The sequence below is a fragment of the Ceratotherium simum genome, chromosome 26, assembly GCF_057802395.1.
Source record: "Ceratotherium simum simum isolate JZ-2026a chromosome 26, ASM5780239v1, whole genome shotgun sequence".
Lineage (NCBI taxonomy): Eukaryota > Metazoa > Chordata > Mammalia > Perissodactyla > Rhinocerotidae > Ceratotherium > Ceratotherium simum.
Genome location: NC_141925.1, coordinates 412,766 through 430,463, shown reverse-complemented (window position 1 = coordinate 430,463; position 17,698 = coordinate 412,766). Strand labels below are relative to the sequence as shown.

At 62.3% G+C, this 17,698-nt stretch overlaps 2 protein-coding genes across 4 annotated transcripts; both read left to right on the top strand.

The window, feature by feature from the left end:
• The first annotated feature begins 2,835 nt into the window (after positions 1-2,835).
• On the top strand, positions 2,836-12,882 carry PGAP6 (post-GPI attachment to proteins 6). Of its 3 annotated transcripts, XM_087449273.1 has the most exons (14): positions 2,836-3,057; positions 3,301-3,405; positions 6,398-6,575; positions 6,657-6,849; positions 7,033-7,160; positions 7,379-7,647; positions 7,742-8,061; positions 8,516-8,606; positions 8,688-8,811; positions 9,263-9,399; positions 9,977-10,155; positions 10,226-10,372; positions 11,015-11,131; positions 11,326-12,882. In XM_087449273.1, the coding sequence occupies exons 1-14, from the start codon at positions 2,934-2,936 to the stop codon at positions 11,620-11,622; spliced, it is 2,409 nt and encodes an 802-aa protein (XP_087305399.1). In that variant the 5' UTR covers positions 2,836-2,933; the 3' UTR covers positions 11,623-12,882. The 3 variants fall into 3 exon arrangements, with proteins under 3 accessions (XP_087305399.1, XP_014648905.2, XP_087305398.1); XM_014793419.2 differs by lacking the exon at positions 3,301-3,405 and having other exon boundaries at positions 2,837-3,057; XM_087449272.1 differs by lacking the exons at positions 3,301-3,405; positions 11,015-11,131 and having other exon boundaries at positions 2,837-3,057.
• Positions 12,883-13,135: 253 nt separating this feature from the next.
• MRPL28 (mitochondrial ribosomal protein L28) lies at positions 13,136-16,709 on the top strand. Its single transcript, XM_087449274.1, has 6 exons — positions 13,136-13,212; positions 13,465-13,761; positions 14,543-14,695; positions 15,061-15,195; positions 15,286-15,372; positions 16,086-16,709. The coding sequence occupies exons 2-6, from the start codon at positions 13,474-13,476 to the stop codon at positions 16,197-16,199; spliced, it is 777 nt and encodes a 258-aa protein (XP_087305400.1). The 5' UTR covers positions 13,136-13,212; positions 13,465-13,473; the 3' UTR covers positions 16,200-16,709.
• The last annotated feature ends 989 nt before the right edge of the window (positions 16,710-17,698 follow it).

Here is a 17,698-nt window from a genome sequence, read left to right as displayed (position 1 = left end):
CCCAGTTTCCTGTCCATCTTGCTTAAATTCTTTACCATCTCTGTATTCTAAGGGATGTGTTCTAAGTTTCCTTTTAATATTTTTATCAGTTTATTCCTCACAGGTGACCATCTGATCTAGTTGGAATTCAGTTTTCTGTATGGTGTGAGGTGGAATACAGAACTGTGTGTATGCAAGTCCCTCTGGACAGGGCCCTCCGTCTCTGGGCCTCAGTTTCTCCCCTTCAAAACAAGGCGCTCAAGGTGGGTTCTGGGTTCTTTCCACTGCTAATGCTGTTACTAAGCAGAGGTGGCCGAACTCCAGTCCGGGGTTCCCTGTCCATTGACAAGTTCACCAGCCCCAGATGGAGCCGTGGGGGGGGGGCGGGCGGGAGCAGGGTGGGGGATGAGGGGATGGGGAAGTTGTCTACTGTCCCACCCCTACCTGGTGGGAACTTGGGGCACAGGAACCACGCACTCAGGGGAGGCCCCGGGAGTGACCAGAGCTGGTGGGGACCTCAGCTCAGCCTGGGGCAGGGGATGGGTCTTAGATGGAACAGTCCCCAGTGCTGATCACAACTGCTGTCCCCAGCATGATCTGGGTCAGCACAGTGCACTAAAATCACAGTTCAGCAAAATCCAAATTAACCCCTGTCCCTTTAAATTGAGAACCAGAACCTCAGGAGGCCCCTGCTGCCTGGATTCCAGAGGACAAAGGGTCTCTTTTATGGCTTCACATCCCGGCCTCCTTCCTCCCTAGGCCTCACCCTCCACCCCCACTTCCCTAGCCTTCAGTGGCCTAGGGCTGCTGGGTCAGCTTCTCCTCCCTCCCCTCCTGTAAACCCTCCTCAACCCCACCCCAGTGGTACAAAGTTCTAAAGGTACAAACAGGTGTAGCCCCCTCCCCGCATCCTCAGTCACCTGGTTCCCTCCCCCAGGTCAGCGCAGCCTGCTGCCGGGTGATTCCAGTCCTTCCATGCCTTCGACGCATGCAAATAAAATGATTTTTAATTTTTTCTACAAAAATGGTAGCTTTCTGAACACACTGTTCTGCCCTTTCCTTTTTCAGCTACAGCCACATCAGGTAGACCATTCCCAGTTGGTACACCAAGCCCCCTGGTTTCCCTTTTACAGCTGCACTGTGTCCCCGTATTTGAATCACGGTGTGGGTGCCCACGACTGGGATGCCCCATCCTCGAATGACTACCCTCTGGGTGTGTGCTGCACTGAGATGCAGTCTCACACTTCAGTGACCGTCTCTGTGGGGAAAAGGCACAGCGCTGCGTGACCCAGTCAATGTTGTGTGCTCGCCGAGTCTAGAGGCTTCTGGCAGGCTCAGCTGGACCACTGCTCACTAAACAGAAACATGGCTGCTGGCCCACAATCTCGCCCTTTCAGCGTGATCAAACTTTTTGATCTTTGCAGATGTGTTATGTGAAAGAAAAGGCATCTCCGTGATCAAACTTCTTGATCTTTGCAGATGTGTTATGTGAAAGAAAAGGCATCTCCGTACTTTTCAATTTGCATTTCTCTAGGGAGGGAGGTTGGAACCTCTTCCTTTTCCCTTGCAGATCCTCCCCAGGAATCTGCTTGGGTCTACTGGAGAGTGGGTCTTTTCTTATTGATTTGTAAAAGCTCTTTATTATTGAACTCTTTATTATTGATCTTATTGAGATTGGCCCTTTGTGGTATGAGTTGCAGGCATGTCCTCCCTGTGTTTTGACTTTGCCTCTGAAGTTTGCTGTGCAGAAAGCATTGATTTTCACCTAATTGAATTTCTCAGTCTTGCTTCTAAAATCCTCTGGGTTTTGGGTTCCATTTAGTAAAGCCTTCGCTTCCCCAAGACTCTGAAAAAGTCCCCCCAAGTTTTCTTCCAGTCCCTTTACCGTGTCCTTTTTAGGCTTAAACTCTTAATCCGTTTGGCCTTTACCCCGTTGTAGAGGGTGGGGAGTCGGTCCAGCTCGCCGACGTGAATCGCCCCCTCATGGTGCACGAAATTCCCACGTGTACAAGGAGCCTTTTCATCTTTCCGGAAAAGTGTGTTTGTACACACACTCGTAGCGGCTTTGTGGTGTGGCGGAGCGGGAGGCTCGGCCTGGGGAGAGGCCTATGGCGAGGCGGGAACTCCTTCAGGACTGGCGGGGTGGTGGGGGCGCGCCTCATCCCGCGGCGCCGCGCCCACGATGCAGTGAACTCACAGATGCGTCCCGTGGACCCTCCCAGTGCCTCCAGGAGCATTTGGGGCGCTTTGTGTGTCCCCCGCCGCCTCCGATCTTCCGCGCGTTCCAATTCACGCCCCCATTCCCCCTTGGTTGCACGACCCCCGCGCGCCCCACTCGGTCCGGCACCACCCCTCTGCTCCCCATTATTCTCGGTCCCACGTCCCCCGCGCGCCCCACTCGGTCCCGCGCCACCCCTCCGCCCCCCATTCCCCCTCGATCCCACGTCACTCGCGCGCCCCACTCAGTCCCGATCCACCCCTCCGCCCCCATTACCCTCGTCCCACGTCCCCCGCGCGTACCACATGACCTTCCATCTTATCCCGCCCTGCATTCCTCCCATCCGCGCTCGCGGTCGCCGGGCAGCGTTCCACCTCAGTCCGCGACCTCCCTGCGACCCATTTTCCTCGCTCACCCCCTCCGTCCCCATGTCACCCTCGCCCGCGCCGCCCCACGCCCCGCGTCCTCTTTCCGACCCAGGTCCCCGCGCGCCCCGGTGCCCCAAGCTCCGCGGCCCCTGCGCCCTGCGCCCTTCTCCGGCCCGGCTCTCGGCGGGGCGGGGCCTCGCAGGCGGAAGTGCCCGGGGCGCCGGCTGCTGAGACCCGTCGGGACCATGGGAGCCCGGGGCAGAGGCGGCGGCGGCGGGGGCCGCAGTGGCAGCGGGGGCTGCCCGGGCGGCGGCGGCGGCGGGCGGCCGGGGACGCGGTCCGGGTAGTGCCGGGCCGAACGCGGAGCCATGGGCCGGGCTGGGACCGGGACTGGGGGCGCGGCGGTGGCGGTGGCAGTGGCGGGGCCGCTGCTGCTGCTGCTGCTGCTCGCTCGGCCCCCGCCTGGCGCCGCCGGCGACAGCAGGAAGGGCGGTGAGCAAGCGCGGACCGGCGGGCGCCATCCCGGGGGCGCAGGCTGGGGGGCAGTGGGGAGAGCGGCCGGGGGGCGGGGCCGGGATTGTGACTCACCTGGGGGCACCTGTGCGTTCATCGGGCGCGGACGCGGGGCCCTGGTCCCCACCCCGGGCTGGGGGCACAGGGCAGCCCCTTGCGAGTCGCCAGGGATCCGAACGGTTGGGGGAGAAAGGACGCCCGCGATCCCTCCTCTGTCCCCAGGGCCGGGATCGGCCAGACCAGCCCCTTGGAGCGTGCCCTCCCTTCCCTCCTCCTCCTCCCAACGCGTTCAGGTCGGGCAGGACCCTCGCCCGCCGGGACGTGGAGGCAGAGGGGCCAGGGAGGACTCAGTTGGGACTCGAGCTTCAGGCCCGCTGGGAAAAGGGGTAGGGCAGTGAGATTCCAGGGCTCCTGCCTGGTCTGGGAGAGGGGCAGAACTGGAAGCAAGTTGCTTAGATCCTGGAGTAGGGGCCCAGGAGGGTGCCATGTCTCCACCCCTCCCACAGTGACCACCAGCCCTGGTGCTGTCACTTTCAGAGCTGGCCTTTCTTCTTGGAGGCTAGACTCCCAGGTGCCCTGAGGAGTCTGGAGGCCAGGGTGGTTCTGAGGCAACGGGCACTTCTGCAGTGTGGGGAACTTCCTGGCCTCCCTTTGTGTCTCTGCTCCGGGAGAGTGCCTACCAGGACTGAGGCACAAGGAGGTGGCTAGACCAGGAGGGGCTGCTCCTGGGGGTTCTGCCTGGGGCTGGGCTGGAATACCTCAGGTGCCTAGTAACCTCCTGACTCCTGTGGCCTGGGACTCCCTGGGGGCCATGTGGCCAGGCTAGCAGGCTGGCCTGGCCCAGATGTCCCCCTGGGCAGGGGACAGCTCATCCCACATGCCTGGGGCTTGCTCCCTCCACTTCCCGGCTCCCAGCCCTACCCCCCTTCTCCGAAATCTTGGTCCTCCAAGCTCCTGTTTCTTTGAGGGCTGTGCCTCTGGTTTCTGAGCTTGGCACAGCTTGAAATGAAAGGCAGTGTCCCCGAGATCGGCTCCTGCTTAAATTGGTCCCTTGGATACCGAGACCCTTACTTTCTCCTTTTTCTCCATCCTGGGGGTCAGGGCTGGGTGAGGGGTCACTGGTGGGAGTTATATGGAGATAGGAAACCTGGGGTAGCCCCCACCTCCCAGGCCTGTTGAGGGGCAGGCAGCTGTGTGGGTCTGTGGACAGGGTCCCTGCACTGGGTGCCTGTCCTGGTTTGGAGGGTATGGGACAGGGTGCCCTCACTCGAGTTTCCAGGACAGGCTCAGGGACTTTCTCTCTCCTCCCCCCAACCCTGTGTTTTTGGAGGGGGCTGTAGGCAGGGTGGGAGTGCACGTGGCTGGTGCTCCCTGATACCAGAGTGTGACCTCCTTCCTGCTCAGACTGATGTGCTAATGGCTGGGTACGTTCACCAAGATAACAGTGTGGGCTTCTTGGGTGGGGAGGTTGAGCTGCAGAGCTGGAGTGGGGGTGCTGGAGGGGCTGTGTCACCCTGGGAGTGAAGGACCATTGGGTCTTAGGGTGACCTTGAGCAGGTCTCTTATCTCTTGTGCACCTGCTGAAGCTTCACAGCTACCAGCTGTGTCCTCAGGCTGGTTACTCCAGGGCTGCGAGGGGCCAGAAGGCCTTGCCCCTTTCAGTCAGGGGTGCACACTGCAGCGTGACCTCTCCTGCCTGGCGCCATCCAGAGGCTGGATGCCTGCCATCCAGCCCAGGTACCTTGTGGCTGGCTGTGTCTCGAAGGCCCCATGGTCCTGAGGTGGGGCGGGGGCTCTTTTAGGTTTTTGGGCCCTTGTCATCATGTTGTCCAGGTGCTGCAGCAGCCTTAGGAAAGTTTGTGCTAGTTCAGTGGCTCCTAGCCTCCGAGCACTCAGGCCACAGCCTGGTGTGTGGGACCCCGTGGCCAGCAGACACCTGGAAAGTCTGGAATGCATCCTGCATGGAGCCTACCCCTGCCCAGCCCCCATGCCCGGCTCCCCTGGAGCTCAGACTGGCTCTGCGAGTGTGTTGTTATCTTTTCTCAAGGTGCCTCCATGCGAGGGTCAGGAGGCTGGCAGGAGAGCCAGCTCATGTGGCTCCCTTACCTGCTCACCTGGCTCACCTGGAGGGGCACTGGGCCTGCCGCCAGGGTGCTGTGAGCCAGCCACTCTCCCAGTGGGGCAGAGGGAGGCACCTAGCTCAGAGGGAGTGAGGCCACACTGTGCATTTCTTCTGGGAGCACTTTAACATCCATTAACCTTGAAGGGAGGGGCACCCAAAGGGAGGTGCTCCACCTCAGCCAACTCACAAGGAAGCTGGAACCCAAAGAGGGAAAGGGACACCCACGGTCACATGGGGCAGGAGGCCTGAGCTGGCACTGGGGCTGGGCTCCCTGCCATCCAGCCCAGGTACCTCGTGGCCAGAGCCCAGGCCTGGTTGGCCACCCCTGGGGGCACAGAGAGCACCTAGGATGTGCTGTTTTGTAGGGGTCCCAAGAGGGAAGTCCCGGGTGGGCACCTCACCCACCCACTCATGGGGCAGGTAATTGCACTTTGGGACCCGGACACATGCTCCAGTGGGGTTGTGTCCTGTTCAGTGGACACTCCCAGGAGGGGCCTAATCCAGGGCGGAGGCTCAGGCCTCGACTGAGTCCCAGAAGACCCTCAGAGCTGGTCCAGGAAAGGCCAGCATGACAGGGAATGATCAGCCAGGGGAAACTTTTGGAGTATGGAGGGCAGGGGAGCTGGGGAGCCATGAAGGTGGGGGCCTGAGAGCTGCCCCCAGGACTGGGGCATGCAGGATCCCCGGGCTGGAGCCACGGGCAGTTTGTCTGCTGTGGGCCCCTGCCTCGTCCCTGTGCCCCTCTGCATGGGCATGTGCCCACTGGAGCATGGGGGTCAGCTGCCCCCTTGTCCTCATGACTGGCCAGGCTTCCAGCCTGAAGTCCCCTCCCCCCAGGGTCTCTGCTTGCCACCTCTCCAGGTGAGGAGGTCTCAGGCTCAGGTCCTGCCATGTCCCAAGTCATCATGGGCCTGAGCAGGCAGCCAGCCTCCAGACATGACCCCTCGCCTGTCAAGTGGAACCAGTAGCCAGAGACAACTGCCAGGGGCTGGAGGGGGACAGTCACCTTTGCCAAGGTCAAAGTTGGTGTGCTGGGCATCCCAGGGGCTCCAGACCTGCCCACCATGGCTCCCCTCGTCCTTTCTCTCTGGGGTCATGCCAGAGCAGAAGGGCCTCCGAATTTCTCCCTCTGCCCACCATGTGGAGGTGGGTGTCTCGGGCACCCCTGGCCTGGCTGACGGTGCTTTCTCCCCACAGACTTCAGGCTGGTATCCGAGCAGTTCTCGCAGTCCCCGCAGAAGCTATCTTTCTACAGCTGGTATGGCAGCGCCAGACTCTTCCATTTCCGGGTGCCCCCAGACACCGTACTGCTGCGCTGGCTGCTCCAAGTGTCCCAGGGCAGCGGCCCCACGTGCACCAATGTGGAGATCACCGTGTAGGTGCCCACCCACCTGCCCGCCGCCCGAGCCTGGCCCAGGGCCCACGCCTGACACCTGCCCTGCTCTCCCGCCTCCAGGTACTTCCGCTACGGCGCCCCTCCAGTCATCAACCCACTGGGCACCAGCTTCCCCGCCAACACCTCCATGCAGCCCTCCTTCCTCATCAAGATGCTACAGAGCAACGCCTCCGTCAACATCTCCCACCCAGCACCGGGGGACTGGTTTGTGGTCGCCCACCTACCCCCCTCATCCCAGAAGATTGAGGTGAAGGTGAGGAGGGCTGCCTTCCAAGGATGGGTGGCAGGACCCATTGGTGCACGAATTCACCTTCTCAGGGCAGAGCTTGCTCTAGGCTCTGCAGCCCTGCCCCCCACGCCTGGGCTCCCTGGTCCTGCCCCCCACAGGCCTGACTCTGGTCCTGACCCCCCGCACCTGCTTTCTTTTCTCCCCCAGGGCTTTGTTCCCACCTGTGCCTACGTCTTCCAGCCTGACATGCTGGTTGTACGGGTGGTTGAGGTCTCCGTCCTGGAGCCCGACGTGCCCCTTCCGCAGACCCTCCTCTCCCACCCCAGCTACCTCAAGTGAGTGGGGCCCAGGGGGAGGCCCAGCCTCTGGGTTTGGTGGAGTGGGTGGTACCGCTGTCCTCACCCTGCAGATGAGAAAGCTGGGGCCTGGGTCTCGGGGTGGTGCTGGGAAGTGGGGCCAGATGCTCAGCCCTCTTTGGCCACTACCCTGAGTGTGAATGATGGGGGGCATTGGTGGAAGCCACAGAGCCTGAGCAAAGTCCCTCTGCCTGCAGAATCTTTGTCCCCAAGTACACCCAGGAGCTGCGGCTGGAGCTACAGGGCTGTGTGTCCAACGGGAGCCTGGGCTGCCCTGTGCGCCTCACCGTGGGCTCGGCCACCCTGCCCAGCAATTTCCAGAAGGTGCTCACCTGCACTGGCCCCACCCAGGCCTGCCGCCTGCTGCTGCCCTCACCACCCTGGGACCGATGGCTGCAAGTGACAGCCAAGAGCCTGGCGGGGCCCCATCTGTCGGTGGCTTTCAGCACTGTAGCTGCCCTCACAGGTGGGCTGCATGGGGAGGGCAGAGTGGGGGTGGCTCTGCCCCTGCCCTTGACCCCCAGGCCTCCCTCCAGCTGAGCCCCTTGTCCTCCTGACAGCCTGCAGGCCGTGGAGTGGGAACTTCCAGCACCTTCTGCAGGGCAGCCTGAACCAGAGCTGCAACACCTCCACTGGTCTGCTTTCCCCGAGCCCCAGCTACCAGGATCTGGGCGGGAAAAGCGTGCTGGGCGGTGGCCCCTTCTGCCTCATGAGCTACCCGGTCATGAGGGAAGACATGGACGTGGTGTCTGTGCGCTTCCGGCCCTTGGACAGGGACTGGGTGCTGGTGCAGTCGGACATGCCCTCAGTCATGCGGCTGCACCTCAACATGGGCATGGACAGTGGAGGCTCCCTCACCATCTCCCTATGGGCCAACAAGGTACCTTTGTCTGGGACCGCCCTGTGGCTCGGCTCAGGGCTTAGAGCTCAGAGCTCAGGGCTCAGATCGGCCTGGGCTGAGTGATGCTGCTCAGGCCCTCCTGCTCTGACTTTGGCACGGAGGCTGGGTCTGGGTGGCCTTTCAGGCAACAAAGTGACCCCAGCAGGCCTTGGGTCAGAAGAGGGGCTCCATTCGCAGAATGTGAGGCCTGCTCTACAGGGCAGCAGGTCCCTGTCGGCAGGCCCAGGGCTGTGGCTGAGGAAGCGGGGCTGCAGTGAGCTCAGAGCTGGATGTCCCCAGGCCTGGAGGGGAGGGTCCCAGGGGGGCCCTGGGCCAGTGTGAGCACAGAGAACGGCGCCCAGTACCACACTGAGTGGGAATGTGGGGTGGACGCCAGTCCTGCCTCTCTGGGCGGCCGCAGGCCTGGGCTGACGCTGTGTGGCTCTCCTTCCAGAGTGTGCTTGCCAACAACACCTGGGTAGTGGTCTGCGTCAACGCCGCCTCGCCCTTCCTCAGCTTCAACACTTCGCTTAACTGCACCACAGGTATGGGCGGGCAGCGTCTGGCCAAGTGACCCCGGCCAGCCACACTGGTGGCCCCTGACCAAGCCTTGCCCTCCCCCGCAGCCTTCTTCCAGGGCTATCCCCTGTCTCTGAGCGCCTCGTCTCGCAATGCCACCCTCATCATCCCCTACCCAGAGGCAGACAATTGGTACCTCTCCCTGCAGCTCTTGTGCCCAGAGCGTCCTGAGTGAGTCAACTTAGGGGCTGGGCCAGAGGCCACCTGGGGCTGCCAGCTGGACCGGGTGGGGGAAATCACTGCTTTCAGGACCGTGGACGGGGCTGCCCTCATCCTAGTTTGGGAGTGACCAGCTTCCTGCAAGCCACGCAGGGTCAGCTGCCCTCCCGGGAAGTTACGAGGGATTCCCCTTCTCTACCTGGCCAACCCTCCCGAGGCAGTGAGCCAGGACACAAGGAGGGGGATGGGGCCAGGACACAGCCCTAGACAGACTGGGACTCAGGGCAGGGCAAGGGGGAAGGGGCATCTTGGCCTCGGCAGAGCTCACAGCTCCTGTCCTTCAGGGCTCAGAGCCTGGGGGCCTCAATTCTGGGTTCACATGTCCAAGAGCCTGTGGGAGCACTGGCGGGGTACTGGCCAGCAGACCTCAGCAGCCAGCCTTCCTGTGGCTCCTTCCCCGCAGGGAATGTGAGAAGGCCTCCGTCCTCGTGGAGACCACCTTGTACTTGGTGCCCTGCCTGAACGACTGTGGACCTTACGGCCAGTGTCTTCTGCTGCGCAGACACGGCTACTTGTATGCGGGCTGCAGCTGCAAGGCAGGTGAGGGCCAGGCCCAGAGGCCTCCGGACACTCCTGCCCTTGGCTTCTCAGCCCTCTGCCTTCCTCTGGGAGTCCATCTCAGCTCTGCTGAGACTGGAGAGCGCCCCACAGAGCATGGGCTGATGCCTCCTCCCCACTCCTACTATGCCTACCAATTCCCCACGTGGGCCCACAGAAGCACCCCCAGAGACGGTACTGCCTCCTGATCTTGGCCTCCCCCACCCACACCTGCCCACAGCTGTGCACACCTGCCCCATGCCTGTCTACACTTGGCCCACATTTGCCCACACCTACCCTCAGTTGTCCACACGTGCCCTACAACTGTCCACACCTACCCTCACCCCTCTCACACTTGCCTATACCTGCCCACGCCTGCCCCATACCTGTCTACACCTGCCCACACCAGCCTACACCTACCCACACGAGCTCCACACCTGCCCACACCTGTCCCGGCCTGTCCCAGCCTGCTCCTGGGTGAGGAAGGGGCTTCTCTGCACACCCTGGGTGAGGGGTGGGCCCTGAGGTTCAGAAGTGCTCCCCCCAAGCCTGGCCCCCTCAGTGTTGTGTCAGTCCACAGGCTGGCGTGGGTGGAGCTGCACGGACAACAGCACCGCACAGACCGTGGCCCAGCAGAGAGTGGCTGCGCTCCTGCTCACCCTCAGCAACCTCGTGTTCCTGGCTCCCATCGCCATCTCCGTGCACCGCTCCCTCCTAGTGGAGGCCTCCGTCTACGCCTACACCATGTTCTTCTCCACGGTAGGCCTCCCCGCTCCCGCGGGTACTGGGGGGAGGTCTGGGCCTCTGCTCACCATCCCCAACCCCGCAGTTCTACCACGCCTGCGACCAGCCAGGGGAGGCCGTGCTGTGCATCCTCAGCTACGACACCCTGCAGTACTGTGACTTCCTGGGCTCTGGAGTGTCCATCTGGGTCACCATTCTCTGCATGGCACGACTGAAGGCAGCCCTGAAATACGTGAGTGACCCCCTGACACCCCGGGTCTGGGCTCTGGGGGAGCAGAGGCCCTTGCGTGAAGCATGTCGAGGGAGAGACCAGAAAGAGGGTCTGGTTGCTGCCCTTAGAGACCTCCCGTCTCTCATAATGACCAGTTGCCCGCGGGAAGAAGCCGCTGCCAGCTGTGGCGGGACTGTGCTGGCTGCTGGAGGATGCCAGGCAAGGAAGATGGTGGGCAGGGTTAGGTGAGGCCCCTGTTCTGTCTCTTTCCTGGGGCCCCAACCCTAGGCCAGACCTCCCAGCCATGCTCCTGGAGTCCCTGGTGCCAAGGACACCTTGGGGACTTTTCTGCCACAGCCGGGCCTGGCCGATGGAGACGTGTGCCCTGGTGCCCTGCCTGGTCAACTACTTGCCTTGGAAATTCACCTGTGGATGGGTCACTGGGAGTGAGGGGTCCAGACACTGCAGGAGCTGGACGAGTGGCACCCCCCTCCCAGCTGGCAGAGCAAGACAGAGTGTGCCAGCAGCTCCGAGGGGTGGGCCAAGGTGCTGGGAGCAGTGGGGGACAGCAAGATGACTGGCATGCCCAGGCCACCTGCTCCTGCTGGACCTTGTGCAATCACAGACATCACAGACCTGCAATCATCCCTGTGTCTTGCCCAGGTTCTGTTTCTCCTGGGCACGCTGGTCTTCGCCATGTCCCTGCAGCTGGACCGCAGGGGTGTCTGGAACATGCTGGGGCCTTGCCTCTTTGCCTTTGTGGTCATGGTCACCATGTGGGTAAGGAGCTGGGCAGGCCAGCGCTCCTGCCCAGACCCCCTCCCCTGGGATTGGGATAAGAGAGTGTGCGCTCTCGGACCCCTGCTCTGGGAGGAGAGAGCCTGGCCCCTCATGCTGGCCATGTTCCTGGGTGGACCCCTGGGAGCTGTGGCTGCAGCCCCCTGTGCCAATGCTCCTGTGGTGGTTTCCTCTAGGTGTACCGCTGTGGGCACCGGCGCCACTGCTACCCCACCTCTTGGCAGCGTTGGGTCTTCTACCTCCTGCCTGGCATCTCCATGGCCACTGTGGCCATCGCCATCTACACCTGCATGATCACCAGTGACAACTATTACTACACCCACAGCATCTGGCACATGCTGCTGGCAGGGAGCGCAGTGTTCCTACTGCCGCCGCGTGACAAGCACGCCGAGCCCTGGGTCTGCTCTAAGAAGCTCACCTGCCACTATCAGATCTGCAAGAACCACCGGGAGGAGCTGTACACGGTGACCTGATGTGGCCAGCTCAGGGACACCTGTGGCTTTGATGATGACCTCTCTAGGCAGGGGCAGGACCAAGAGAGAGGGACCCTGTCCAGATCGATTTCCAACTGAATAAAATTGCCCTGCACACCATTGTGCTTCCTCCTCCCAAGGAGAGGACCACACTCCCCCAACTCCCTTGTGCCAGCTGGTTGACTCAGTCCCTCTGCAGGTCCTAGCTGGTATCTGCAGTGGCTCCAGGCAGCCTAGGTCTGGCTGCCTAGAGACTGACCACAGGTACTGTGTAAGGCAGCCTCTGTTCTGCTGGCCTGGGGATGGTTGGAGATGTGGAGAAAGGTTTCCCCATTGCCCTGTTCCTCTGAGAGGCTGTGATGTGAGAGTCGGGAGCAGGGGAGGCCTGCCCACCTCCCATGGGCCGCTGCCGCTGAGGCTGTGGGCTGTGCCCTCCTTGCATCCCCGGCTCTCTGATGCTGTGTGCCCCTGAATGCCAGTCTGTCTTGGGCATGAGGATACCCCCTGCCTCACCCAGTTGCTGTGGGGAGAGGTGACCACAGTCACTAGAAAACTGATGGGCACTGGGGGACAGATGAAGGGGCCAACTGTCATGAGTGGCATGGGGGAGGCTGGCTTCTGGCTGTCGTACTTTGCCCCTCCCCTCCCTTTGGCTCTCAGATTTGGAGCTGCAGGCCTCTGAGAAGAGCTTCCCAGGGGTGCTAGCACCACGGGGCACACCCTGCCCCAGCTCTGTGTCCCCACCCACCCTGGGTTCCTGGGCCCTTGTCTGGGGAGCATCCTCTTGAGTTGTTTCCAGGAGCAGAGGTGATGGCTGCCACCCTGCACTGGCCCACCACATGTTTGGGGAGGGGACTTTCTCCCTCCTCTGTAGGGGAAGTAGGGTAAGAGGAGAAGCCATGCCCTCCCCTCCCCATGGCCAGAGTACAGGGGGCTGCTGTCAGTGTGAGGGGTGCGGACGGGGTCAGCTGGGGTCGCCGAAGCCCAGGGTCCGGGACACTCGGCCCTCCCACCTTCTGGCCCTGGGGCTTCCCTTCTGGGTCTTGTCCAGGGTGTCCCCTCCCTGGAGGCCTCCCCCACCCCCAGTCACCCTGCACTTGGCCACTCGAGCATTCTCTAGGCTTGTAAAGGGGAAACATTTATATATGGTGTTTTTTAGGGTAAAAATTTTTAAGACATTAAGATCTATTTTTCTGTAGCTCTGATTTCGCTGTAATTGGTGAATTTAATATTCTACAGTAATATTTCCACGCGAACGAGTTTCTACACTGTTTCTGCACTCCTTGGGAAGAAGGGCTGGTGAGACCGCGGATGGCAAGCCCGACCCCGGGCTACCGCCCGCGGGACTCCCGCCGCTGTCGCCGACGGCGCCCGGCGGCGTTCAGGGTCCCCGAGGACCGGAAGGGGCGGGGCGAGGGCAGACGGACGGGCTTTGCAGCCAGTCAGCCGCGGGGGGAGGGCACGGCGCCGCGGCGCGATTTCCTGTTCCGGCGGGGCTGGGAGCTCCCGGAGGTAGGAGGCACAGCCCGGGTCTGGGCCGCGCGGGGGCATCGGGGTCAGGGATCGGGCCCGAGTCGGGGCCGCGCGGAGGTCAGGGTCGGAGTCGGGGATTGGGCCGGGGGTTGGGGCCTGGGCTGCGCGGGGGGCCCGGCTGGGGTCGGGTTGGGGTCGGGGGTCAGGTCGGGGTCGGGGCCGCGCGGGGGGTCTGGCCGGGATCAGGTCGAGGTCGGGTCCGCACGGGGGTCTGACCGGTGTCAGGTCTGTGTCGGGCCGGGGTCGAGGTCGGGTTCGGGTCCTCGCGAGGTCCGGGGGGCGGCGGCGTGACGGCCCCCTGCTCCCCAGGCTGCCCCGATGCCCCTGCACAAGGTCCCCGTCCGCCTGTGGCAGCAGCTCCGGCTGCGGGAGGGCATCTGCGCGCGCCTGCCCCGCCACTACCTGCGCTCCCTGGAGGAGGCGCGCACGCCCGCTCCCGTGCACTACAGGCCGCACGGGGCCAAGTTCAAGATCAACCCCAAGAACGGGCAGCGGGAGCGCGTGGAGGACGTGCCCATTCCGATTCACTACCCCGCGGAGTCCCAGCGGGGGCTCTGGGGCGGTGAGGGCTGGATCCTGGGCCACAGATACGTCAACAACGACAAGGTTGGTTAGCGCGGCAGGCTTCAGGGGGACTTCCCGGGCTTTGCTGCTCTGGGCTCTGTGCTGGGCTCCCGAGGTGCCTGGAGAGCAAAAGGGGTGCCGACCGGCCCTGGGGACTTACAGTCTGGTGGAGACACTTCTATCCAAGAAGAATTCTAATGAGTGAAGTTACAATGTGGCAAACACTACTACTTGTAAAACCAACTGGGTATCCTAGATGTGGTGGGCCACAGGAACAGCAAGTGCAAGGGCCCTGGGGTGGCGGCCCAGATCAAGTGTGAGGTTGGGGAGGAGGCCTGTGTGTTGAAAGGAGGTGGGGGGCATGAGGTCTGTGGTCACCTGTCAGCTTGACTTGCCAGAGTTTGCCTACTTCTCATGACACCTACAAGGCTGGTGCTCCCACCTCTTAATCACACTTAGGAAGGCTGGAGACTCACCTGGCAGCAGGTCTCCCATCTGTCCCCACGCTGTGCTGCCTCTGGTGGGAAACCTGGAGGGGCTGCTCTCCTGTAGCGGAGGCTTGTGTCCCTTTGCCTTTGGTCCCTTGGCCGCTGGTTTGGAGTGTGCTGACCCGTGAACCATGGAGTTAGGGTTGTGTGTCTGGAGTGTCTGGAACACACACCAGCAGCCTGGGCAAGGTCTGGGGGTGTCATGCCAGCTGGGGAGAAGCTGACCTCTGGGTGGACAGCCAGCTCCACATCCTGAGTCTCAGGAAGTGCCCTGGGCCTCCCTCGGGTCTGTCGGGAGAAGCAGCAGCTTCTCACAATGTCTCTTGCTCCCTCAGCTCTCGAAGAGGGTAAAGAAGGTGTGGAAGCCACAGCTGTTCCAGCGCGAGCTCTACAGTGAGATCCTGGACACAAAGTTCACCGTGACCGTGACCATGCGGACCCTGGACCTCATCGATGAGGCCTATGGGTTTGACTTCTACATCCTCAAGGCAAGTGGCAACACACAGTGGGGTCTCGTGGCTGGTCAGAGACTCAAGGGAGGCCAGAACAGCGCCATAGTGGAGGTGGATAGTCACCAGTGAAATGCAAATGGGAACATGCCCCTTTCCAGAAAGCCTCAGTGGGGGCTTTCTGCCCAGAGGAGCGTCTGTGGGCAGTTGTCTCACCCTCCGGCCCGAGTAAGCACAGCTGCCGCATTCCCTGTCCTTGGCCCATCCTCTGTTCTGGTCTGGGTGTTGGGCTGCCTCCCTGGCCTGACGTGCTCTGCTGGGCTGGGGAGGAGCCAGGTGAGGTGGCTGGTAGGGTAGGCGGGCCCCGCCGGCAGCACCTGGTCCCATGCGTAGCCTCCTGCTAGACCCCGAAGGAAGATTTGTGCTCCAAGTTCGGGATGGACCTGAAGCGAGGGATGCTGCTGCGGCTTGCCCGACGGGACCCTCAGCTGCACCCGGACGACCCTGAGAGGAGGGCGGCCATCTACGACAAGTACAAGGTGAGGGCTTCGGCTTCTGCCTCCTGCACCCGTGGGCCCCCTGGTCAGCCGCCCCTGGCCTCACTGCGTGCCCTGTCTCTGCCTGCCCAGGAGTTTGTCGTCCAGGAGGCGGAGGCCGAGTGGGTCGGCCTGACGCTGGAGGAGGCTGTGGAGAAGCAGAGGCTTCTGGAGGAGAAGGTGAGCATGTGTGAGTGCCAGCTACCCTGTCTTCTCTGGCGGGCACAGCTGCTGAGCACCAGCAGTCAGACAGGATGGGGCGGTGCGCTGCCCGGGGGAGCCTGGACGAGGGGCCACTGCCTCAGGTGGGTTTGGGGAGGAGCCACCTGCACGGCTGCCCAGCCGCAGCCACAGTCCTGTGGGGTGTGCCCAGCATGCTCTCTCTCCACGAGGTCCTGACCCTCCCCTGCTCCCTCTGGCCAGCTTCATAGGTTCATAGAAGAAGGACTTGGTGACAAGAGCTGGCTTCTTGGCACCGACGGTTTACTTGGCTGCCTGGTGTCCCCTTGGCCCCCAGGATCTCCCCTGTATCAAGTTGAGCCCTTTGGGGTCTGCCCCTAGAAGGGTCTGGAACCTGTGGTGCTTGCCGGGAAAGGGAGCCCACCCATGACACGGCACCCGCTGTACCATTCCCTCTCTCGGTTTATCTGCGACCACAGGGCCCCTAGGAGGGAAGCCAGGGGCAGGCGCCTGATCCCCGCGTCCCCAAGGGAAGGTGGTCCCTGTCTCTTGGATAGGGCACTGCCCTCTGGGCTGGGGGCTGGGGGGGGCAAACAGCCCTGCTTGGCCCTGTGGCCAGGCCTGAGGGGCTCGGTCCTCTCAGTATTTGGCCAGCAGCAGCTGGATTCCCACCCTCCCCAGAATGCTTCACCATGATCCTGTCTCCCCCGTAGGACCCTGTCCCTCTGTTCAAGGTCTTCGTGGAGTTGCTGATCAAGCGGCTTCAGCAGGAGGCACTGTCTGAGCCGGTGGTGGTGCGAAGAGACCAGCGAGAAGTGACCGCGTAGTGCCCCAGGCCTGATGGCCAGGCTCAGCCCAGCCCCTTGCCCTTTGGCACCGTGGACACAGAGCCTGTGGTGGTGGCATTGGCCACTCGTGGGCAGTGGGTGAACCTGTTATTGTGTGTGCTGGCCGTGCAGCTCCTGGGGTGGGGAGGGCTTTGTGGAGGTCCCTGGGGGCCTCTTGTCTCAGCATCCCTAGATCCCTGGGGCCTCCTTGCTGCCTCTGTGGTCCATGCTCCGTCCTGCAGCGGAGGCCCCGCTGAGGTGGGGTCACACACTCTGGGGGCAGCTCGAGTAAAGTCTGAGCAGGGCCGTGTGTGTGCTGCATCACTTGGAGGACCGGAGCTCTCCCGCGTAGTCCTTGACTCTGTCACCTCCTGCCCCGGACACCTGGGAGGCAGCTGAGACGGGTGGTGGTGGCTAGCTGAACTGTGACCAAGGTTGATTTTTCTTTCCTCTGGGAGAGAGTCCAGTATAGTTGAAGGCATCCTGCAATAGAGCCCACTTCGCATTGCACGTCTCTGCCTGTTCTGGAACATTTTGCAGAGCAGAGGCAGGGAGGCTGTGGCCTGGCTCTGGGAGTGACTGGAGGGTGTCTGTGCTGGTGTGCCCTTCGGGGCGGGAGCACCCTCTGCGGCTCTGGGTGGCAGCGGCGGCGTCTTGCAGGGAAGGCCTTGAGTCAGGAGCGTCCAACAGCACCACCTGTCACGGTTGTGCGGGAGGTGGAGGCCACATGGGCCTGCAGGGGCATGACCTGGGTGCCCCTGCCTCGACTGACCCACACCTCACCCCGGGTGGGCATGTGGCTCCCAGGAGGAGACTAAGCCAGGCACCCTGAGGCCTTTTCTGCTCTGAGATCTGAGGGTGCTTTGGCCTCTTCCCTGGCCCTTATCTGGAAGTCCTGAGCGTTGAGACCCAGCTGGGTCTCTGGGAGGACAGGGAGGGGTCCACCTGCCCTGCTCCTGGCAGTTGTCTGAGGGGTGCTGGGCTCCCCTGGAGGCAGAGGCTGGAGGAAGCCTGTAGCCAGCCAGTGGTCATGGCTGAACTAGGGCCCCGGAGATCCCGGGGCTCCTAAGGAAGTCATCGAGGGTCGGGGCCTGCCTTGGGTCAGCCTGGGGGGGTGCCCGGAGGTCTCTGTCCCCAGCTCCTCCGGGGCACCTCTGGACCCCACGCGTGCTGAATCTTCCTGCACAGCAGTGTTTCCTCATGTAACATCCCTGCTTGGTGAACAGTTTTTAATTTTTTTTTTTTTAAAGATTTTATTTATTCATTTTTTCCCCCCAAAGCCCCAGTAGATAGTTGTATGTCGTAGGTTCACATCCTTCTAGTTGCTGTACGCGGGACTCGGCCTCGGGTTGGACGGAGATGTGGTGCCTCGGGGCGCGCCCGGGATCCAAACCCGGGCTGCCAGCATCAGAGCGCGCGCACTTAACCGCTAAGCCACGGAGCCGGCCCAGTTTTTTTAAAAATTTTATCAAAAGCTGACAATGCCCAGCCCACTCCTG